At 48.2% G+C, this 24421-nt stretch overlaps 1 protein-coding gene across 2 annotated transcripts in view; it reads right to left on the bottom strand.

Annotated features, from left to right (window-relative positions):
- The window catches only part of CACNA1H (calcium voltage-gated channel subunit alpha1 H), a 480369-nt gene that overhangs the window by 5566 nt on the left and 450382 nt on the right, over nt 1–24421 (bottom strand). The window contains exons 30-34 of one of the 2 annotated variants that reach the window (XM_037911163.2): nt 16832–16910; nt 12141–12262; nt 11338–11676; nt 8756–8911; nt 1991–2177 (exon numbers count right to left, since the gene is read on the bottom strand). In XM_037911163.2, coding sequence (XP_037767091.2) covers nt 1991–2177; nt 8756–8911; nt 11338–11676; nt 12141–12262; nt 16832–16910 — 883 coding nt within the window. The remainder of the gene's footprint in view (nt 1–1990; nt 2178–8755; nt 8912–11337; nt 11677–12140; nt 12263–16831; nt 16911–24421) is intronic. The other variant, XM_043523932.1, reaches the window with a different exon arrangement.

The raw sequence follows: 24421 nt of genomic DNA, 5'->3' as shown, positions 1-24421 counted from the left end.
GACTGCACGGCAGTCCTGACCTGTCGCCCCTCTGGCTAGACCCATCGTGGGATCCCACAAAACTTTGCCAATACCCCTCAGTTTTGGTTTGTACTTGCTAATCTAGTCCTCTTGGATAGGGACCATAAATACCCACTCTGGCTGCACCTTGGTCACTAAGACCTTTCCGACGAGATGACTGATGTCCTATTAGCAATCTTTCCTTTCTTAGGCAAGCGTTATGGCAGGGCTTCTGCAGCTGGTGGGAAAACCAAATAAACACAGCAAACGTTTTCACGACATTCCCCCTCCCCCACCATCTTTTGTTGGAATAATTGTTTAATGGAAATTTTCCCAACTCTCTCTCCTCGAGGAGAGGCCAAGAACGCCCTACATTGTAGCATTCTGGAAAGCTCAGTAAAACCAAAATTGCTCGGCATCTGTGTGTTTTTCATTTGCTTTTTTAATGGGCCAGGGAGTCGTTTATGGGGCCAAAAGAACACACAATCTGGCCACTTCATGGCATTTTCCCCATCCAGTAACCAAACCAGTAGAAGAGAAGCTCTAGCTGATTCTGGTCTGATCACTGGCTTCCTAAGACCTCCAAAAAGCCCCAAAAATTCATGAAACAAACACTAGTCCCTGTGTACACCCCCAGTAGGCTGATCAGTACAGCATGAAGGGACACTGGTAGGATTCAGGCACTGGAGGAGGGAAAATAGTCCCTCTGTGAGGCGTAGTGATATTTCTTGTGATTCGCTGAAGAATACAGCTGGAAAAGGTTACAAAATAGTGGACCAGATTCTCCCCTCACACCAGGGTTTCACTGACACCAGTGGAATTCTTCCTCGTTCACATCAGCGTCAGAGATTGGTGAGTCAGCCCCAGTCAGTCGGCAGTGAAATCCAACAACCGCTCACTCTGCTTAGCAAAGCTCTTGCACTTCCCTTTCCAGGGCAGGTGGGACAACCATAAATATTGAGCAGAGAACATTGAGCTGTATCCAGGGCTTTTTAACAAACAGAGAGTTACTTTATCCGGAGAAATCAGAACAGATCGGCTAGTCCTGGCCAGCCCCACCAGGTAATCCCACCACCCATCTGTCCATGTCATTCTTGCATTAAAATACTGTTGCGTCAGAGGAAGCCAGTCTGGATAAGTTCTTGGGAGCCAAAAACCAGTAATTCAAGATGCACATATTTTTAGGGAGACAGATGCTCTCTCACTCCCATTCCCCTTTCAAACCAACCTGCAGGACAGGAATAACTGGGCAGAAAATGGCATCTTAGGGCAAAAATATTTGGATGTGGTTGTCTCAATGTGTTGTCAGGACCCCTGTGCAGCTTCTGATTCCACAGAATCTGCCACACAAACAACTTCTCATCACAGAGCTGTGCTATGGAATCTCAGTTTTCCCTAGGGGGAAAAATGGTTTCTAGCCTTTATAACAAAAACCTTCCAACTGTGACCTAAATGTAATCTAGCAGAGTGACAGCTTCCTGAGTCTGCAGACAGACTGAAACTATAGGTCTGAGAGGCTGGAACAGTATTCATCTCAATACTGTGTTGACTCTGAAAACTGATAATGGCAATACAAATGGCACCCTTGTTAACTATTTCACTGCTGATCATATTACAAGAAACGTACAGATAATATGCTATTCCATGAAATACAACCTCCAACCTCTCTGGTGCCCATTGGTTCCCTTTCTAGACATGCAAACTTCCAGCTTCCTCCAGATAACTTTAACAAGGCAGTTATGCATTTTAAATACAAAATCCTACAGCACCCTCAAAATTCTAGGCGTAGGATAAAATAAAGTGAATGTGGTATCAAATTACATTAAAAAGGATTTATTCTGTACTGATTGCATTATTCGGCTTCCTATCACACCACCACACAAACTGGTTCAGTTCCTTGCATAGGTTGCCTGACATCCTCCCAGTGCCTAGCAAATACAATATGAGGAGGAACAAAGAGCACAGAGAATGCATCCCATCCCTGTGGTACCTCTTTGTGATTTGCAGGCATAGGTCTCCATCTCCACCTCATGGAGAGGGTACGGGGCTTTGGCTGGCATCACAGGGCGGAACATGTAGCTGTCGTTGGGCAAGGAGTGCATCCGGGACACTGAGATCTTGCGAACCGTTAGGAAGTTCTGAGGCTCTCTCTTTGATCTCATGCAAGCAGCGCCTTCCTGCAAATTAGAAAGAGAAGGAAAACTGGGTTATTCCGCACCCTGGCGGTGAGGCTGCCTTGAGCTCCTTTTTGTTTGCCATCCTTGGAAACAGCACTGAGGCTTAACACCTGAGGCAGATGTGCCTTCCGCTTGATGTCTCTGGTGCCCCTGGGTAAAAGAAAGCTCCAGTGGGACATGAAAGGGGCTTTCCTCAGCACTGGCTCTATTGCTAAGTAAATCACTCAAAATGTGTCTGAAATATAACAAAACAACAATTTACCATCATCCAGGAAGCCACCACCTGGACACGCATCTGACATCACAGGAAACACAGATCGCCATGGGAACGCACGAGAAAGACACTTTCCAAGTGGACACGTTCTAATCTTTTATTGTGTGGTTAATTTAACAATAACTCGGAAAGTCTCCTGCATTTCTTAGGAATTCCCATGGTGATAAGCATTACCTACATCTTAACCTACACCCCAGCTCCAGGTCCAGTCTGATGATAGATGGGTAAAATGGCCACTCCCATTCAGAGACACTCAAACCCATGCTGACAAGCAGAGACAAGTCTCTGGTAATTCATTTATCATGCATATAAATAAACATACCCACCTCCCATATATACACTAAGGCCTCAGTCCTAGGTGATGTGTATCCTATACCCCATGCTGAGCCTCAATGACTGTGCTACACATTGCAGGATCATGGCTTGATATTGCAAATATGTATTTATATAAACACCACTTGTACTTCGTCCTTATTTAGCAACTTTTATCCAAGGGACTTAAAGTTCTTTACTTACCTAATTGTTATGCCGCTCCCAGAGGGAAGAACTGAGACAAGTTTATGTGACTTGCCCAGGGTCATATAGTGAGTCAGTGTCGGACGTTGGAGTTCTGACTCCCTGTTTTAACTACTAGACACATTCCCTCACCATTTATTTAGTTATTTAAAATACAACTAATGACATCGGTTTTCCTTTAATGTCAGCTTCCAAGTGGTTGAGTGAAAACATTTTCCCAGTTATGCATGAAATTAATTCATTTTACTTCCCAGCTGTGGGGTTTCCCTCAGTCGTGCTAGGAAAGTCTGGGCTCAAGACTCAATGTTGAATTGTCCACATGTCATTGAGGATCTGGGTTAAATCTGTATTTTCCATATCCCCAGCTCATGAATTTTTCTCCTCTTAGGACAAACCCTTGAGACAAATTACTTCTGTGTTTTTACACTGTTGAACTTGGCTAGAATACAGTGGATCAAGAAGCAATTATTTATGGGTAGCTGGCATCAGAAACAAAATTCTGATTTGCTCAGCAGCACTAGGGAACCCAGGCCTTCAGTTCTAATCTGTTAATGCATCAGGCTTGTGCCAATTTTGACCAGAGCAGAGTCACTGTAGTTAATAATATAGCATGTGAACGCATGAGCTGCATGCATAAGGTCATTTACGAAGAAAAGTGCTTGCAAGAAAGGAGTCATTTCCCTTTATCAGTAGTTTTAAACAGGGGCTCATGAAGCCATTTTCTGAAGAATGGTCACAGTATTGTCTACAGAAGCTAAGCTCTTGTTTAAAATTCTTTAAAATGGACTGTTAGTTGCAAAGAACACATCCTAACGTAAAAGACTGCAATAACGGAGGCTACTGGGCACGGGGCCAATTTGTGACCTTTTCAATGGGAACAGAAGAGATCCATTTATAACGAAGTTTTAAATATGAACATATTAAATTTACAGACCTGACATGTACTTTGGCCCAACCAGGGTGTAATGCCACTCTAAGAAATGGTGACATCCGATGACACTTGAACACAAGCTCCCTTTGTCTTCATATTTGTTTCTAAAGTGTCTAGCTAGCACTCCGCTGGGTCTGATCCAAAGCCCACTGAAGTCAATGGCGGGACTCCAGCTGTCTTTGGTGCTGGATAAGGGCCAGACTGAGGGTGAAATCCTGGCCCCCGTTGAAGTTAACAGCGAGACTCTCACCGACTTCAACAGGGTCAAGATTTCACCCCAAGAGCTTACTCTAAGGTATGTCTACACTGCAGTCTCAGCTGTGACTGCAGCTCGGGTAGGCGTATACACACTAGCTTTAATCTAGCTAGCCCAGCTGGAACCGGAAGTGAAGATGGGGTGGCACAGACTAGCACTGTGAGTATATACCCAGGGTTCCGAGCAAGCTTGTACAGCCCACGCTTAAATCCATGCCACCGTGTCTTCATGAGACAGGGCAGTGTCCAGCTGCGCTGTCCCAGGAAGAGCCTGCCTCCTGTGTGTACGTGTGTGTGAAATAATTTCCTGGAGCTCCTGCCTGCACAGCTCTGCGTGTGCGTGTGACCTCCCCCTCCCTGCAGCCTGGCTTGCGGTAGGTGGTAACGGGAGAGCAGTTTTTCTGCTCTGCATCAGACCACCCTGACCCCAGTGCTGCTGCCTGATCCCCTGCACAGCCAGGTGAGACACAGGTATAATCTAGCCTTAAATAAAGAACATTAATATTGCACATGCAGTGGCAGGGGCGGGTTTTGCAACCGGGGTCATTGGTGGTGCCGCTTTCAATCCTCCCTATTAGCTTGCTAGTTTCACTCATGATCATGTCTGCGTATTAGCACCACCAGGCTAACATGGTACGGCTCAGTGCTGGACGTAGCCTCCCCATTCAACGGGCGCACTCCTCCTCCTCGCCCTGCCGAAGGGGCACCGCTCACCAGCAGCAGAAGCCTCTGCCCTGGCTCTGTGCCTCATCCCAGCCCAGTGCAGAGCGGAGGCGAGCCCTCCCTGCACCCACCCCACATGGTTCCTGTTTCACGGGGCTGGGCCTGGCTTGCACTCCGGGTGTTGTGACCTGGCACACGGGGTCGGAGCACCATTTGGGTTTGGCCCGGCTGCCCCTCTGTCATGAGGGAGATGCGGCTGGCGCAATGGCATTGTGACCTTGACGCCTGCCCCGGTCACAACGCCTGGAGAAGGGAGCCAGGCCCAGCCCTGTGGGACAGTAGCTGTTGCTCTGCAGTCTTCCCCTGCCAGGCCTCCCCTCTGCACTGGCCTGGGGTTAGGATTGCCATGCCAGCTCAGTGCCCCTTCTTTCACCTCCTGCCAGACAAACACTTGACTATCATATGCTAAAAGTAGCCTCGGGGCATGACTGGCACGTTGCAATCTGTCCCCAATACCATGTGTCTAGGCCGCAGCACAATCAAACCTCTGGAAATTTGTAGCGTTTTCTTCACAGGTCATTGACCATTGGGATGATAGAGAGAAAGCAAGAGTGGACATTTCCTGGCACTGTTGAGTATGTCAAGGTGTCACTGACAAAACACAAGTAGGATGTGTATGCTTTTCAGTTGTATGGTAACTGCCCCAGTAGAAGTGGGCAATAAATACCAAACAGTTACATCACAATTACTCTGCAATCACCATGCATAGTGTCTCTCCAAAAGCAATTACCGCACACCAGCCCTGAGGTTTTAAGGGCAGAAATAACCTTGGAGGGGGCTAAATGCGGGACTTGTAATAGGATGCAAAGCCTTTTGCCTCTAGGCCACTGCTCCAAATCTGGTCCAGGCTGGTAGTGGTCAAAAGTATTCATGAGCCGATCAGTGACTTGTGTGAAATGAGACGATGGCTTCAGTCCAGTTCCTACTTAGCAGATGTCCGTATCAGAGAGCCACCTTCCCTACTGGCCCCGTGTGTCGTCTCACCAGAGAGGCCAAAGGCTGTCCGAGCATGCAGATCATGACACCCAGGGAATGGAAGTTCTCAGAACAGGTTTGTGGGATACCTGGCACTGCTTCTGCATCCACTCAGCTGGCCCCTATTGCTACAGTATCTGAGCGTCTCATCCCCATGGATGGATGTTATTGTCACAACATCCTGCGAAATAAGGACGCATCATGCCAATTTTACAGATGGGGAACTGAGGACTAGGGTAGATTAAGTGGGTCCCCCAGGGAATCTGTAGCTGAGCCAGGAATTTAACCAGTGTGCCCCACCCATTAGATCATTCTTCCTACCCTTCACCTGGTCCCTGTCAGCTTAGCACTCTTCCCCAGTCCTAAACCGACTCCATGTTTTTTTAAACAAAAAGAAATACTCCATAAGCAAAGACGACTGTGGCAGGAGATGTGGGCCTGGCGTTTGGAGCACGGTTACTGCAAGCAAGCAACGGCAGAATTCCCCAGGGGGGTTCCTGGGAAGGCACATAAGTGGCTTTTGCTCTTTTTATTCTCTCTTGCTTGTCCTACTAAATAAACGTAGCTCACACTCAGAGCTAGTTTAGCGACTTCCCACACAGGTAACTCCAGGCTCCACAGTGAGGAAGGGAGGAGGAAAGCAAGAGCTAAAAACAAATACTCCTGCCTGTACATGCCAGACCCCGGGAGCCATTTCAAATTCTCAAGCTCTCCCAGCTTAACAAGGTGACATTTTTTCTAACTCTCCTCAGAGTTAACAAGCTGTCTGTCCTTGGACCTGCCAGGACCTTATCCGCATGGCAGCAGAAACCCTCGACCCCTTGTGGCATTCAACGTCCCAATTATTGCCTCTCTTTGCAACATGCCCTTGCCACAGTCTCCCTTTGATGCAACTCAAAGCTTAGCTTCCAGGTGGCCAAGGTTAAAGGAGACAAGGAAGCAGAAGCCCTGCAGAGAGCAAGAGAAGCATCTCAGGGTGGCTTCTCTTCATACAGATTGTTTTCTGCCTCACCCACTGAAAACTCACCCTCCAGTCAATAACTCAGTCTTAGCCCAGAACTTGCCTGGAGATGCCACTGACCACTGGATGCCCAGAGATTTCCAGAGATGTTTGCCGCATGCCTTGTTCATCACTCTAATTACAGACATCAGTAGAGTAGAGAAGGGAGAGACAGCATGGCCCTAATGAGGCCAGGATGGCTTGATTATGGGAGGTCCATGCTAGTCTAGACTTGGGGTTTCCTGTGTCGTGTGGTGTTATGTCTCAAAACATTGTCTTGTGATGCTGCCACAACACGGTCATTGTCACACACGATTCTAAGGCACCCGTTACAAATGGTGTTTGGGTCCCTTTTCCATGGCCAGTCATTAACAATTCCAAACGACAGGAACAAACCCAATAGCCTACTGATTTAAGATTGAGAGAAGAGAAAGCTCTGGCCATTTGGCTAAGAGCCCAGAATTTCACAGCCCTCAATCAGCTGAAAGTCTGGGCAAAGCGTAACTCTCTTTGAAACAGGTATATACGCTTCAATGTGGTTCCAGTGGGAGGGAGTTGCAGAGGTGCAGGACCCACAAGAAAGACGTCCTGCCATCACCCTGGCATCAGTGGCTCCCAGGATGACAGAGAGTCAGAGCTGGAGAGGCAGAGTTTCAGGTAACCTCGGCCCAGCAACGATTAGTACACTGAACTTCAGTTAGGAGTCCATTGGCATCCAGAACAGAGTGTGCAGAGCAGGTGCGTTGCTGTATCGTCCATCACATATTGAAAAAGCAGCACAAAACAGAGGCCTAAAACTAAATCTGGGGACTCCTTGCCAGTTAGCAGACAGCACTGTCCCTGGTCATGGGTGCTGAAGGGGTCTGGAGCCAGTCCTGCTTTGGGGTTAAGAAGAGCTCTCATCGGATACAGGACCCAGCCTGAGCACTGGTTTAAAAGAAGATTAGAAGCAAGAAGGGTCAGTGTGCGAAAACACCTGCCCCCCTTGTATCCTGCAAAGGTCATTTCAGTGCCAAAATACAGGAATGGCTCTCAACAGCAATCGACCCACTCCTGCCTTTCTTGCTGCATGACCTCACCCAGGGATGTCCATGGGTCCCTTCCCCAAGACACATTGAAACATGGCCATTTACTGTACTGTCAGTTACCCGCTGAGCGCCCATCATAAGATGAGGTGCAACCAACCAATCATGGCGTAGCTGTGGAGTTTTTCTGTCATGTCACTTTTCTGTGCCAGTGCCCAGACTGTTACGTACCATGTGTTGCTTTTGTTGTGACGTTCCACCTTCTCAGCACAGATTTAAGGAGTTCCCAGTAATTGCAAGAAAATCAATTTCGGGATCTTTCAACCAAAAGCAGGAAATCTATAGACATCTCTACCTGCTTGCCCCCTCTAGCTTAACCAAGAAAATATGCTCACATGAGCCACACAATGGAAACAAACGGCCTGCCAGGTTGAAAATCTGCAGGTTACCAGCTGACCGACTTGAAAAATCAAAGCCAATTGTAGCAGTAGTGGATTATCTATGTCACGTCCATATCGAAGCAGTGGGGAGCAGATTTTCCATGCGGGAGAAACATAACAGTGTTACTTGAAGGACTCATTGTTTATTTAACAATCTGTCCATCCCTCTGTCTAATAAGTGCAGGGCTCTCTTGGCTAAAAAGAGCAGGTCACGCGCAATCCATGCAGGCTCCTTGGCCTGCCCCAGCCGAATGATTTAGAACGTGCCCAGCTCAGCAGATGCAAAGGCAGCATGGAAGACAGGGGACGGACACAGACTGCTCTAGCTGTGAAGCGACAGGAGGACAACGCTAGGCGGACATTAACACACCAGCGGCCAGCTGCACAGCACCAAAGCATGATGGCACAACCCAGAAGCAACGGCCCGTCGTTCATTCACCTCTGACTCGCAGCCTGGGGTTTTGTGGGAAGGTGTCAGGACATGGTGGTGAGGAGCAGAGCGGAAGGACGTGTTTTCCATCCGGGGAGTCTCTCTGCCCTCCAGCGGGTCTGAGTCTGGGATGGCTAAAGACACATTCTCACAGCTCAGTGCCTCCTTCGGGGACAAAATTAGGAAGATAAAAGGTATCAGTAGCGGAGCAAGGATGGGGTTCACCCTTCAACCCTGAGCTCACACACGCTCTCCCCACACCTGCCCCCTCCATATGAAATGGGAAGGAAGAGAAAAGGAAGGCAGAAAAGGGTCCAAATGGCAAGCAAGTCTGGAGTGTCTTATTACCTCTTGCAAAGGCATCCGTCCCATCACGCCCAGACACTGTAAAAGCCCCTTCCACTCCAGGTGTCAGAGTCTCCTGCTCCGTTACCCTAAGAACAGTATTTCCTTGAACTTTTCACCCCCTTGCCCTGTAGGAACTCTGACGGACTCCTCCAGATCCCTCTGGGGGCTCCCCAGATAATGCCCATTGGAAGAGCAGCTCAGCCAGCTTTGAGCAGGCACTTTCCCCTGGGCCTGGCCAGCTCCACTAACTCGCATGGAAGGGCTGGGCTCTCCCCACCCTTGCCACGTTTGGACGGCCCAGCACCCGTGGTTTCATATCTCCTAGGCGTGCATGCAACCCAGCCCAGGGCAAAGTTACTGAATGTCTGAGAACCTAGCTAAACGCGGAGCCCAATTCCACACCAGATGGACACGGTAATCCAGTTAGGGTTTCCGTAGGACTGTAATGAGTGGGGGTTAAAGCGTTAGCTTGCAACTTCTTGACCTGGATTCAGACAGGCCTCTGGCCTATTCTTGTAGGTACCTGGAGCAGGAACTCCATGAGACATCTGTTCCAACCCGAGGCACCTGAGATGTAGATCACGGTGAGGAACTGATCCTGGTAACACCATGCTGTATGGGGTTTTTTCCAGCTGATGGAAGGGTGGTTTACCAATACACGGAACAACATGGCAAGTCTGCTCTGCTGGGGCGGTACTACTGGCTAGTCACAAATAACTGGATGGCCACCAGTTTATTCATGGAAATGTTTTTGAAGCCTGAAAGTTGTACAAATTTTCCACTGACAATTATTCATGTGACAACTCCTCCCAGGAAGCACGTGATTGGTTATTTCCCAGTTGTCATTCTAAAAACTTTCAGCTGTCCAATGTGGGAGCAGGAGCTCCCACTGTGCGACTTCGACGGCCAATCACGCACCATGAGCGGGCGAGATTAGCAGTTTTGGAAACAACCCACGGGCTGCAATTTGCTCAGTGACTATTGACAGATCATGACCACACTTATAAAAAGTATGATCAGTCTGTGTTCAGTGTGTGATCAGAACAAGGATCTCAAAGCCCAAGGAGAAGTTTAACCAATTCTATTGTGCTTCATTTACCGGTAGAAACTTTTATTAAGCTCTAGATTCAAAATGCTGATTCCCCGGCTACTGTCTAACCAAGTTACTTTTTGTCTGTCTTATTAGAGTCTGAGGGATTAAAAAAACCACTATTTAGTCTAAAACCCCCATTGATTTTATGGTAGATTAATTTTTGATGATATGAGCAAAACAATTCTGTATTTTTCTGTTTTCAATCTACTGTCTGCCATGAGATGGGACATATCTCACCCCCGCTCCTACCTGAATTTTGATTGCCCTGTTTTCTGGAGGGTAAATAGGAGTCAGAGTTCAAAATGCCGCTTGGTTGGGATGTCTCCACACTAACCAAGGAAGTCGGCATCAGCTGTGGACTTTGAAAAGGCCCAGGACCAAATTCAGCCTAGCATAAGCAAAGCACAAGTCCTGCTGAAATCAGTGAGAGTTGAGAGAGCTTCGGTCAGAACTGGCTTTGCACCCTAAGGTCAAGCACTGGGGTTTTCAAACTGGAGCCCGAGCCCCTCTGAATTTCAAGTGATTCGGGCACCTAACCCTGACTGGCTCCTTTGTAAATCCTGCCAAGAGGCTGATGTGCTAAGACTAACAACAACCTGAGCTGGATTTCTGCACCTGCGTGGAAGAAATTCCTGCCATCCGCTTAGCCCACGAGCTGGGATTGCTCAGGGCAAGGTCTCCTGTGCTACCAGTGGCCCGGCAGCTGCTGTTCATGGTAAAATGACGTACAAAGAGGGGAGTGGGGTATATAGCATGTGACTTGGGCTGTTACTTCTCGGAGTCCAAATTCACCGGGGATACTCCTCCACTGCTGATGCCTATGAGAAATGGAAGTTAAAACTCCCCCTGGAATGCTGGGTGGTGAAAGGTCACACGTGGAGGTCCAAGAGCCAGACTGCCCTACATCATGGGGAGCCTCTCATCTTGTTGGAAGACTAGGAGATGGGGGGGAAACTACTCCCAAGCCCTAAGATCCTGGGGGACACAGGAAAAGCTGTCTGCCTTTTGAACCGCCTCATGGCACGTCCCTTTAGTTTGATATAATTGGGGTTCTGACAGACTCTGGAGCCTCTGCTGGTCAACAGATCCTGACCAGAAGCTCCCTGCCCCACTCATTAGAAGACACCACAGGCCTTGAGTCAATCATTACCAGGGCTTGATGCTTCACTCGCATGGGGGACTCTGGCTTCATGGCCTCCTGGCTCCCGTAGGGGGCCCTGACGTCCGAGGCAGAGGTGCCACCTCCACCCCCACTGTTGGCTGGGGTGCTCCCTCCTCTGGACATTTCCAGCTCTATCTCTGCGTCCATCTCTGCATCCTCCTTGGCTTCCTTGTTGCTCTCCTCCAGGTGCTTCATCAGCACGGCCACCACCACATTGACCAGGACAAACTGGGCGATGAGGACAAAGGTGACGAAGTAGACGGGGGAGATGACTGGCAGGTAACTCAGGCAGTGCTTGTCCTCCTTGGTGCACTCCCGCAGCGTGTCCTGAGATTCAGAGAGAGAGAAAGGGAGGGAGGGCTTTGAATCAGACTGAGCTTTGCTAACAAGCATTAAACCACAGAGGGACTCCAAAGCCAGCCTGGTCAGCACTGTGCAGATAATGGGAACAGGCTGAGGAATTAGCATGCCATATGCAGGGTGGCGTTTTAGTTCCTTTTATTTGGTACTGATGTTAGAGACACCCAGCTGAGTTACTGCAGTAAGAGGAATAAAGATGGGGTAAGTGGGTGCAGTGGGATAAGCTGTCTAAGGCCACAACCCCCTGCCACATGAGCTAAAGGGGAAGCTCTGGTATCTTTTAGAAGCACAGAGCCTGTAATGCACAATTGATTCCTCCCATAGAGGGCTGTGGTGTAAATTCACACTGGCCAGTTCCGTGGAGGAAAGGGGGCAGAGAACATCTGCAGCATGGCGAAGCTGGCAGCAGCATGGACAGAGAGCGCAAGTACCTTCATAATCCCATTCCAGTTGTCTCCAGTCGACACCCTGAAGAGGGTGAGAAAGGCCATGCCGAAGTTGGTGAAGGTTGCGTGCCGGCTCAGACCTTCGCAGGGATTGTCTTCGCTGCAGTCTGCACAGAACAGAAGTGAAAGCAACACAATGAAGACAGTTCTTAACTGGGCTGGTTTACAAACAGATCCAACTGACAATACAGCAGTGTGGCCAAGCAGATACAGATTCCTGAGACTCAGGAAACCTGGGTTCTAGTCTCAGCTCTGCCCCTGGCCTGCTGTGTGACCATGGGAAAATCGCTTCCTCACTTTGTGCCTCAGTTTCCCCAACAGTACAATGGGGATAAATGATACTGACCACCCTTTGTCAGGTGTTTTTGGATCCACTCATTAAAGATGCTATACAAGAGCTAGGTAGTATTATTCTTATTATTTAGTGCCGCTGCAATGCTCTTGGGAGGGTAACACCAGGTGACCTAATGGAGCCAACTTCATTCATTCAGGGTGGAGGGGAGGATGAGAGCTTGGTAAGGTACATTTGGAAGCATTGGTTAATAGTGCTGTGGGGTGAGGGAGCTGCAAGCGGAAGATGAACCATATGGGTTTTATCTGTAGGGGCATCTCCATTACCAGACCCCTACCTTCACTAAGCTTCTAGGGTAGTGGGATTTTACCCTACACGGAGTTTCTTTCTTTCATTCAGTTCCATGATTACATCTTGTACAGGATGTTGTTACTGTTTGTATCACTGGGACCCCACGATGCTAGACGCTGTACAGACAGGACACAAAGACAGCGTCTGCCCCAAGGAGCTCACAATCTGCAGCCTTGGAATCGGAGCCTAGCTTTGTGGGGGATCCTGGAGCTCAGAAGGGCATGTTAACGTGCCCCCGGATGCGGTCCGTAGCTCATAATTGCAGTGCAAGCCGATCTTCATGGACGGTTCTACCTTCCTCTGTTCTCAGAGGCAACAGGCTCTTTTGCAGCAGATTTTCCCCTCACCCTAATCTCCCCAAGCAATCATCCTGGTTTGGAGAGCCAACGTTTCTGTCACGCTCTAGTCAGTGTGGCCTACAGGACAGAGTGCTGGACTGAGGTTCAGGACACGTGGGGTTCTGCTGATGGCTCTGCTGCTGGGTGACTTAGGGCAAGTTCCTTCACCTCAGTCTCTCCAGCTGCACAAAGGGGGATAGTGATACTGCTATGAGCCCTAGTGGTGAAACGTGCTACGGAAGAGCCACGTCTATGACTAGGAGTAGTCTGGCTTGCTGGGCATGTGTGTAAAACCTCTGAAGACATCCTGAGGATTAAGTAACTTGCCATAGGTACAAACCTGATTGCATTTTCGCCCCCCAAGACCCCTTTAACAGGCAGTGCTAACTATATACCACGCTGAAAATGAAGTGGAACGAAGTAAGACCGTGTAAGCTAACTCTTCACGATTGGTTACGAACACTGCTTTCCCTCTTTGCTGCTCTGCACTGCGGCTTGTCTATTACTCTCTCCATTGTGTTGATTATCTTGTTTTATTTTTTTAAACAGAGCACATTTCCCATAAGGGATATTTTACTGGAATAACATGAGCAATTTTTATATTTTTCCCCCTGAGATTTAATATCCTAATGCATGTAAATTGCACACACCAAACATCCTCTTGTACATAAAACACAGGCTCATTAAGTTTTCATTAGGACAGGCAGCAATCTGTCTTGCAAGAGTCTTTCATTATTTGTCATTTATTTCTGAAGTGCATTAAAGAAAAAAAAAAAAAAGCCCGGCCACCAACCTCACTGAGGAGGGAGCTGGGCTTTTTTGTGGCAGACATGGACCAGCCATGCTTGAGAGAAGGAAAATCAAACTGTTCCCAATAAAAGTCAGGAAATGGAAGTGGTCTGCTGGCTGGCTGGGTGCTCGTTGCAGCTGGGATCAAGTCTCAATCTCAAACCACACACAGCAATTGTTTATTGCACAGAGCTGGCATGGAGTGTGCATAGAAACACAGCACGGGTTTAGAACTGCAGAGTGGGCTGCTTAGTCTTTAAGGTATTCAAGTATCTTCTGTCTAAGGATAGGTGAATAAATACTGCTGCTACCAGAGATACCTGGCACAGGAATCACTGCATTTTCAATGATGCTCTCTGGAGAGTTGCTGCACAGGCCTAGATGTTGTACTGTAGATATACAGCTGCAATGGCAGGTAAAAGAGAATAGAATTGTAGCTCACTGATCTGGGACCTAGGAGATCTGGGTTCTGTTAGTGACTTTGCCACATGCTTACTGTGTGACAAGTCACTTACCTGCTCTGGGCCTCAGTTTTTCCAGCTGTAAAATGGGAATATAAAAATATTCCTTTTGTCTGTCTTGTCTATTTAGATTGGAAACCCTTCCAGGCAGTGACCCTCTCCACTTTGTATGTGTCCGGCATCTAGCACAAGGGGGCCTGGATCTCAGGTGAATCCCTAGCTGCTACCATAACAACATTTTTTAAAAAAACAATGGGGTCATTTAGACATATCAGTAGAGAGCATTGATGTGAATGATCACACAACTCCCCAAGAGGCATTGTCTAATGGCTAAAACCTGGGATTGGAGTCAGAAGACTTAGGGATCCTTTCACAGCTGTGCCAGTGACTCATCGGGTGACCTTGGGAAAGTCACTGCCCTTCTCTGTGCCTCAGTTTCCCCATCTGTTAAATGGAGCTACTAACACTTCCTGATCTCCCAGTCAGGATTATGGGGAATACATATATGTAAAGTGCATGGAAATCCATACACTGAAAAGCATCACAGCAGTGCAAAATATGTTGCTTTTGGAGTAACAGCATCATTAACTGCATAGCTTTCTGAAGCTCCTGCTGTTTCATATAAATACCACAGCCCTACAAGGTTTTTCAGTCAGGCCCTAAGCACGGCTGTCACCCTGTAAAGCCCATCTGAAAATGATCAGACCCTCCTCTCCATCCGTACGGGCTGAGGAAGCAGCTGCTCTGGAAGTTTCTGAAGCTTTGTTAGAGTCAGAACATGCAAAAGTGAGTCCTAAATCAAAGCTTTAATGGCTTCCCAAGCAACGTGTGTGGGACTCCCAATCTGTGACTGAGATACCGAGGGTATGCCTGGGACGTGACTCTTCCATGTTGCCCCCTGGGCCTGTCACACTTGAAAGGGGACAGTGCTGTGGAGCTGGCTAGGAGAGAGTCTCTCTGTTGTGTTCCCGGACGTGCTTAATGGAAGGTTGGTGATGCCCCTAGATGGGCTGTCACCTGTGAGGATTGAACATGGGGCCTAAAAGCATGCATGCCTCTAAATTCATGATCTTTCCCTTCTGAGCTAAAAGATGCAGCACTGTTAGCATGAAGCAATCACCTGATTCTTAGGGTATGTTGACATTGCAGCTAGGAGCGTGTCCCCCAACCCAGGCAGACAGATGGGCTAGCATGCTAAATAGCATTGTAGCCAGGGGTATCATGGGAAGCAGCCTGAGTTACCTGCCCGAGTATAAACCCACCTGGATCTCCTGGGTACATACTTGGGTGGCTCACCTAAGCTGTCGCCATGGCTACTCTGCTATTTTTAGCAAGCTAGTGCGCGGATGGGTCTGTCTACCCGAGCTGGGAAACACGCTTCCAGCTGCAGTGTTGACGGACCCACAGACCTCTACGTGGTCCATCCATTAGAGGGAGCCAGAGAGCCACATTGTGAAAGTACATTACACAGAGGCTATGTCTACATTGCAGTCAGAGGGGTGACGGGAGCATGTGCAGACATACCCGAGCTAGCTCAGATCTAGCTAGCTTCACTAACAATAGCAGCAAAGCCACAACAGCATGAGCTAGCGTCTCGAGGGGCCCGGGCTGTGTTGTGTAACTCCCGCTGCTTGTTATTTGAGCTAATTCAATCAAAGTGAGGTGCTGCAGTCACACCTCTGATCCCAGTGTAGATGTCTCCTGACTTCGGTCAACAAGAGTTGGTGGGGAAGTCACCGATCTGGAATGGGGGTATTCTCTCTTCCCAGCACCCAGGAAGCTGGGAGCAAAGCAGGACTATGCTGCCTTTCTTGTCTAACGCCTCCTGCTCTTCTTCTGGATGGCAGTACGCATGTGACTATGTAGCCATTTCTTCTGCAGTGCCAGAGACCTCCCCTGAGCATGGTAAATAAGCGATGTCGGTGGTAAGTCGCTAAGACAGCTGATGCTTTGTGATGATTGAGAAAGGGGGAAATGGCTCTTTGAGAACAATCTATAAACAAGACAGAATCCCAAAACCTATCGGAAAAGGAAATAATTAAGGGCAGCGGAAGATCTGAAGAGTGAGAAGTTCACTGTGGTGCTACTCCAACATAAACCTGGTTCTAAGCCAACTCTGCAGACTCATCTGTTGGGCTGTAAGCAGTGAAATTCCGCCTTAGTGAATATATCCATGCAAGATTATTATATTTAGGCAGTAAACAGTTCCTCTGCAGCTGGAAGCAGGGTCAGAACACTCTGCGTGTGTATATGTGTGGTGTGGAAAGGGTCTGTATTACATCCTCATGTGTCAGCTGTGACCCCGAGATCAAGAGAAACCTTTAATCTTCAGAGCTGCAGAGCTATAAAGAACCAGAGAGAGAGAGAGAGAGAAAACAATGGAAATGGAGAAAGACAAATAAATATCGACTGGATGAAATAAACAATGTCAAGCACGTTACTCACCTAGCTTTCCAAACAGCTCCACTCCCAGGGCAGCATAGATAAAAAACAGGAGCATAAAAAGTAGGCCAAGGTTCCCTACCTACATAAGAAGAAAGCAGAACAAGGGTCAGGCAAGTTGAGGTCACAACCATAATTGCTCCATTACATTTTAAACACAAGCAAAAAAGGGAAACAAATGGCCAGTGGCTAATTATTGGGCCGCCCTGAGTCTTTCATCGCTAGAGAAGCCTTCCTGGTATCCTCTCTCTTTCAGGTGGTTTTGTCCACTTCAGCCACCCACACCCACAGGTGTTTTGTGTCTTAGCTACTGTCAGTGTCTGCGTAGGACCCTCCTACCCCAAACTGCTCACTGTGAGGCTTTAGGGCCCAATTCCACTGAGCACAGAATGGGATTTAAGTATGCGCTTTTGGTTCAGCATGTGCTGAAGTGTTGGGCTGAATCGGGGCCTTGGTTTGGATTTTAAGCCCTTTAGCGGTTTGTTAAAGTTTATTGTATGATGATTAAGGGCAAGAGTTTCAAAAATAAGACACTGAAGTGAGGCACCTCAATTCCTACACAGGCACCTGCCTCATTTCAAAAGCTCCCTCTGACCCAGCGGGGGTCAACAGTGACCTTTAACGTTTCCTGGCTGCGTGCTGTTATTGCAATCAATGGGTTAAATCGCCAGCCAATGGGTAAAACCCTCTGGGTTAAATCTCATTTGCAGCGTTTCTTCTAATGGAAAATAAAAAACCAAGGCCCCAGCCAAACCAAGCAGTCTGTTAATCCAGCTTTAGATTTCGTTGCCAATGGAGAGTGGGCAGAGTCCCTATCTCTTCCTCAAGAAGAAACACAGACCCTGAATAGGTGTCCAAACTTATCCCTGTCCTGGGCATGGGTTTAACTGGTCACTCAGACTCGAAACGATTCCTACCTGAGCTTGGCTGTTCCTGAGGCTTCCCCACAAGATCTTCTATTGCAAGTTCCCTCTGGCCTTGTTGGAGCACTGAACCTACCCGTAAGTGTGACTTAGTAGGAACTACCCTGAATCTTAATGCACATGAAGCTTTAGAAATTGCCCTGTATTTCCTATATCGGTTTTATATATAGGATTTTATATATTTCATATATCAGTTATAAGGTGGCAAATTGTCAAACATTTTTCATGGCTCCGCTGCGGTTATTAATTATGGTGTTTAAAAGTGTGCTAGGTACCACAAAAGAGGCAGACCCTGGCCTATCCAGCTCACAGTCTAAGTAGAAACATGATGTGATGACGGAAAACAAAGTGGAGGTAGGGAAGGGGAATAAGGAAAAGGGTTACAAATCCAAGATCCTGAGATAGCCTACTGGTAGTTCCCATCTTGGTATCCTATCTCTCCATGTACATATCGGCCTGTAGCTTCAGTGACGTGTCAATCGAAAGATGAAGAACAGTGTTCCTCACAAACACCAGAACTGCAGCTCGGAACATCTCCCAGTGTAACGCCAGTGCAATTAGCCAAGTCATGTTTTGTGGTCACCAGTTTATGAGCTTTAAAGATGACATGTGCGGATATTATCTCTAACAGTGAGTCCTGGCTTCGCTACCCTGATGACTCCCGGCTCGCAAAAGAGGAGAGCCAAGAAATGGCTCAACTCCAGCCGAGACTTGCCAGTAAAAACGGCTTGATGTGGCTGCGCAGCCTTCCTGACGTGCAGAGATGTGTCTGGCTGATGGTGCACACGGCGAGCAATGAACTCGGCAGCTTTCCCCCTTACTCCTGAGCTTGTTTGTGTGCTACGTCTCAGCTCTGTGTTAAACAGGAGAACGCCTCAAGCTACTGGAAAGAGGGGGCTTCGGTGATCCATTGCCTCAGCAGATGCCGAAGTCTGAAGAAGAAATCAGAGGCCCATTCCGGCAGAGGAGGTGGGGAGGGAGGGTGTGCGGAAGCTGGCCAAAGAAAACTGCAGAACAGCATAGGAGGGGGACTATGTACGCGGCCTTGGGTGAGTCATTTCACTTCTGCAACTAAACGTACCTGTTTACAGTCCCTTCGTAGGGAGGTAATTGAGGTCAGCCCAGCAATCGGGAGAGCTGGCAAGGACAGGCACTAGAGAAGGGCTAAGTATGAATCATTATTGTTGTTGTTGTGATGAACAAGGCAGGTGAGATCGTGTCCAGACACTCTTCTACAGCAGGCAGGGCCTGGGATGCCTTCTCTGGGCTCTCCAGGAGCAACAGACCCGCGTGATCCAGCTAATCTTCTAACAGCCAGCAATCATTGGCCTGGCAGCCAGTGACCTGAGGCAGGTTTACCGAAGGCGGTTCTGCCCTGGCAGTTCAGCACAGGCTCTGTTTATCCGCTAGCCTCCCCCTGACCTGCGCTGGGACTGTCTGAACCGGGTGTAAAAAGCAACAAAAAACCCACCCGGCTGCCCTCACTGGCGACGAGAGCGTAATCCGTCATTCGCTGCGGCTCCAATGTCAGTGGGAAGAGACCGCTCGCTGCCAGGGAGCAGTCAGGGCGGGGAGGAGCCCGGGGAAGGGAAGCCCCGGGAAGCTGTCTTGTGGAGCTCCTTCCTATGAAACAAACGGGGGATGCAGCCACAGAGCCTGCAGATCAGGGGCAGGATAGGGCCATCTGTTCTCCCACCCCTGGATTGTCTCCCCAGCAGCCTGGTCCCACCTCCCTACCTGTGGAACATCTCGGAGAGGGACTTTGCTGGGCCCAGAGAGGCTCCCAGAAAAGTTAATTCAGCCTAAACGTTTCTGGCCTTTTCAGTGGATTCCCCACGGGGTACGGGGGGATAGCCTGCACAGCGCACACATCCCCCTGGCTGGACCGTTCCCCAGCGTGGGGATGGGGAACAGGGAGCGGGATGCTGCTGTTCCACACAGTCAAGGGGAGACCCATGCATGGAGGGCTCTGGCAGGTCACCTGCCACCCTATTTGCCTCCCTTTTATATCTCCAACCACTGGGAGCCTTGAACTAACGTGCTAAGGCTCAGGAAAGAGGCGGAAGACCAGCAGCTTTACTGAGCACATCCAGGCCACCAGAAGGACTCCACAGAACGGAGTACGTCACACAAAGGCATGGGCTTAGCATGCACTGGGAGGGATGGCTTGGGGCCTCTCCCTGCTTTGGCTGCTCAGGACATCACCCTCCATAGTACTGCACTGAGGGGAGTCTTTTGGTTCCAGCTATTCTATTTAACCTAATCTAGTCGCTGTGGTAGCTGAGCACCAGTGGGCTGGGGATCAGGGTTCTGTTCCCAGCTGTGCCACAGATCTTTTGATGACCTAAACCGCTGCGTTCCTCGGTTTCCCCACCCACAGAACGAGCTTGCCACCTCACAGGGGTTTTTGGAGGCTGTTTTCATTAAAGGCTCAGCTGTGTCCTGAAGGTGCAGCCCTACACTGGGAACCATGGGGAGACCCAGTGCCTCTCAGACAGCGCAGAGGCTACGCTGAGTAGCAGTGTTGGCTCCTCTGAGCCGGGCCCACCCTGTTGGTGAAGGGATGTCGAGGCCGAGACTCATGCCTGTATTCTGCTTCCTCTGAGGCCACTGACTTGCGGTGTGAATCTGGAGCGAGTGGGTCTTATAACCTCTCTCTGGACCTGATCCAAAGTCCAGTGACATCAAAGTGTTGTCTCATGTTGTCTTCAATGGGCTTTGGATTAGGTCCTTTGTGTCTCGGTTCCCCCTCTGTATCTAACAGGGGCGAATGGTACGTACCTTCCTGTGTGAAGCCCTTTGGGAGGCTCAGATGGAAAGTGCTCCAGAAGTGCTAATAGGATCATCATCAGAGCAGGATGCTAGCTCCCGGCCCACAGAGCTACCGAATCCACTGTCAGGACGCAGAGTCAAAACCAAGCCCTACAGAGCGTTGTGACTGACGACCTCCTCTCCACCCTCTGCCGGTCGGCTCTGTGAGAGGCGTTAATGAAAGGAAGAAGGCCTCCTCTCTCCTGCTCCTGAAACCTGCTTCAGCTCCTCCTGGACCTCTCACTGCTCTGACTCCATTTCCGCACTGCCAGCCCGCCCCTTGGCATTTCAGCCGCCCATGCAGACAACGCACAGGGGCACCCCCGGGTGCCTGGGAAGAGCAATTTCTCACAAAGCTAAGCCTCTGCCATGCCTTTCCCAGGACAATGAGTCCTTATCTTTTCCTGCCAGCTCCTGCCATCCAAAGCAATAACTCTGGAATTAGGGAAATGCCAGCTAATTTATGTACTAGACAGAGGACAAAATGGACACATTTGCCAGCCTGGAAAGGGGACATCATCTGGGTGAGTTCCAGTCCGAGATGAAGGTGCCAGATCGACAGCCTGGGAGGCTGCAGTGCTCTGGTTAGCTACATGACTACTTTAGGGCAGTCAACAGCCTTGCATTGCTCCACCAATGTCTCTCGGCCCGGTTCTAGACACCCTTACATTTTTGCTTGCCTTCCCCTTCCCCCCGACTTTTCCTCTTTTCTTTTTCTTCTCACTTTTCTTTCCTTCTTGCTGGGAGCTAACCACAGATCTAATCTAGTGCCAATAAGCCAACAGTTCTTTTCAGAATGGACGGCCAGTAATGGCCTGAGGTGCAAAAGAGCCCCTTGTTCCCGTATTATGGGACAGGGTTAAAAAAGAGGGACTGATCATTTTTCACTGCAGCCTGTATCATTTGGAATAATTCAGTCAAGACTCCCCCCCCCACCCTTTTTTTTTTTTTGGTGGCTAAATAAGTTAAGGGCCAAGTGTGGACCTGACTTAGGAACAGCTCCATTGACTTCAATGGGGCTCCTGAGTATTTAATCTCTCCCTGCTCTTGTCAGCTGCAGGTCCCACACTCAATCCATTTTTGTTCCCCTTCTCTGGGCCTTTACAATTGCTGTATATTTTCAGGGGATGATAACACTAGACTATTGTTTAGATCATAAAATCCCCTTTAGACAACAGCAGAAACGCCTTTAAAAGCTGCACCCAAAAGTCTCTATGGGAGCTGCTGCTCCTAGAAGAGTTAAACTCCCAGACAGCAGCAAACTGAAGCCTCTGTCCTTCAGCAGAATGAAGCACGGAACAGGGAGTTTTTCACATTTTTCTTGGCACAGAATCTCCATTGTACAGAGCTCCAAGCTTTGAAGAGAAGAAGGGGGTATGTTGTCCAATCCTGGGTTTAATTAATGTGCATTCCACGATGAAGTAAAAAAAAAAAAGAACCCAGATCTTCTTGACAGATTGGACCAGATTTTGCTCTCAGCCACAGCAGTGAAAATCTATAGCGTTGCTCCAACGGAATTAGAGTGGTGTGACTGAGCAGAGTCTAACCTACTGTGGGGGATACAAAGGAAAATCAAACAGTTCAACTTGCCACAAATGCTCTCTTTTAGCTGTGCTATTGTGCCTCACGTTTCTGCAAATGTCTCATTTCCACTGTAGATTCTTTCATGGTATTTAGTAAATTGTGATTATGGCCAGAAAAGGGAGTATGCACAAATAGCATCCGTTGCGCCCTATGTACTTGTCAGCCGTTTCTGTTTGTGTTTTTGACAGCAAAGGCCCCACATTCTACTACCAATAGCACTGCTGTGGCTGAATTTCATTTTGCCTTCCCCATCACAGGCAATGCTGGCAACTGATTGCAAATGCTTTCTGACTGGCGATTTATATGAGAACAGTTATACAGACTGACCTGGATCACTTGGGTAAGCTGGGCTCACTCAAACAACATGGGTTTTAACACAGCCAAATGCAAGGTCATACATCTAGGAACAAAGAATGTAGGTCACACTTATAAGATGGGTTATTGTAGCCTGGAAAGCCGGGACTCTGAAAAGGAGTTGGGGTGAATAGGAGTTCCCAGTGTGATGCTGTAGTTAAGGGGGCAAATGCAATCTTTGCATATATAATCAGGGGAATTTCAAAGCAGGAGTAGGGCAGTGATATTGCCTCTGTATACAGTATTAGTGACATCATTACTGGGAGGGGGTGTAGAACTGTGATGTCCACACGCGAAAAGGGATGTGGAAAAAAGCTACAAGAGGAACTCAAGGTCTGGAGAACCTGCCTCACACAGTGCGAGATAAAAGAAACTCAATCTGTTTAGCTGATTCAAAAGGAAGATAAGAGGTGGCTTGACCACAGTTGACAAGTACCTACATAAGGAAGAGATTTCTGACAGAAGACAGCTTGTTAATTTAGCAGAAAAAGGCATAATGAGATCCAATGAAAGCAGAAGCTAGACACGCTCAGACGAGAAATCAGGTGCACATTTTAAACAATGAGGGTATTTAATTCTCCATGGGAAAAAGTTACTTAAGGATGTGGTGGATTCTCCATCACTTTCAATCTATAAGTCAAGACTAGATATCTTTCTACAAGAGATGTTATAGTGCTGACAGAAGTTATGGGCTTGATGCAGATATTGCATCGTGAAGTTCTTTGCCCTGGCTTATGCAGGAGGTCAGACTAAATTAGCATGATGAAAAACTTGAGCTATGGTTAGTAATGTCTAGTTAATGATGTCAGTTTAACTCACGTTAACCTGGAGTAACACTGTCGCTTTGGGATCTACATTAGCATACCTGGGAGCAGAATTTGGCTCTATATATGTAAAAGCTGTAAGTCCACAGGAGGGATTCTTCCTCTGCCAATGAGGATATTTCACTGTTTGTTTTTTTTTAATTCTCCTCTACTGTATGATTTGCTCATTCTGCATTTTAAAAAATTCCTCTTCTCCTAGGACGCTCATAGTGCAGCGGGGCAAAGATCGATAATGTCTTTGTGGTGACCCTGGCCAGGTCACTAGATATCTTTATTGATTGGTCAACTGAGCTGTGAAATTGGAAAACACAGGTTCATCACTGAAAAAGAGATGATGCCTTAGGTAAAATCGCCACAAAACAGACAGACAGGGACAGGCCCAAGCCACAGAGTTGGATCCGGATTTGAACCTCCAAAATGTTTGCTGCGGGTTGACCCATTATGAATACTGGAGCTGTAATTGGGCAGGGGGGGCTAGCTTTTTAAGGTCTTTCCCCTGACCACTGCTTCTTTGCCTCACTTCTCCTAGACTACCACTTTAAGAGCAGTGCATGATGGGAACTCTTCCTGGCTTTAAGGCGGAGTATTTTCATTAGATGCTCAGACTGGACGTTCTAGTGGAGGAGAAAGGTATTTGATGGTGGCAGCAGGATTTCTCTTCCCCGCTCACTTATTCTGACGTTCATTAATATTAATGAACTGGGATTGTGGATTTTGGCACAGGCTGAGTCCATGCATTTGGATCTTGATGACTCCCTGTCTCAGTGGGCCAGCTACAAAACGTGGATTCAAAGGCCAGCATCCCCAAAGGTCAGGGTGCTTTGTTCTGCAGAGGGAGATCAAGCTCATCTCTCTCGATAAGTAATACAGATGAACAGGAAACTAACAAAAATCACCCTTGAAAGAGGAAAAGAAATCTATTGTAATGCCAACATTTGGTAATTAATTGTAATTAGTACTGCATGGGAGTGCTGGAAAGGGCTAATTCAACCGACTCCAAGAGAGATGTCTTCAAAAGCTGCAGCAGGATCCATACAAATGGAATTCCCCTCTCTCGTCATTTAACAAGCAGGCGCAAAAGAATTACACAGACTGAT

Source organism: Chelonia mydas, chromosome 10 (genome assembly GCF_015237465.2).
Source record: "Chelonia mydas isolate rCheMyd1 chromosome 10, rCheMyd1.pri.v2, whole genome shotgun sequence".
Taxonomy (NCBI): Eukaryota; Metazoa; Chordata; order Testudines; family Cheloniidae; genus Chelonia; species Chelonia mydas.
The sequence above is the reverse complement of the archived record's forward strand: the minus strand, read 5'-3'. Positions and strand labels throughout refer to the sequence as shown.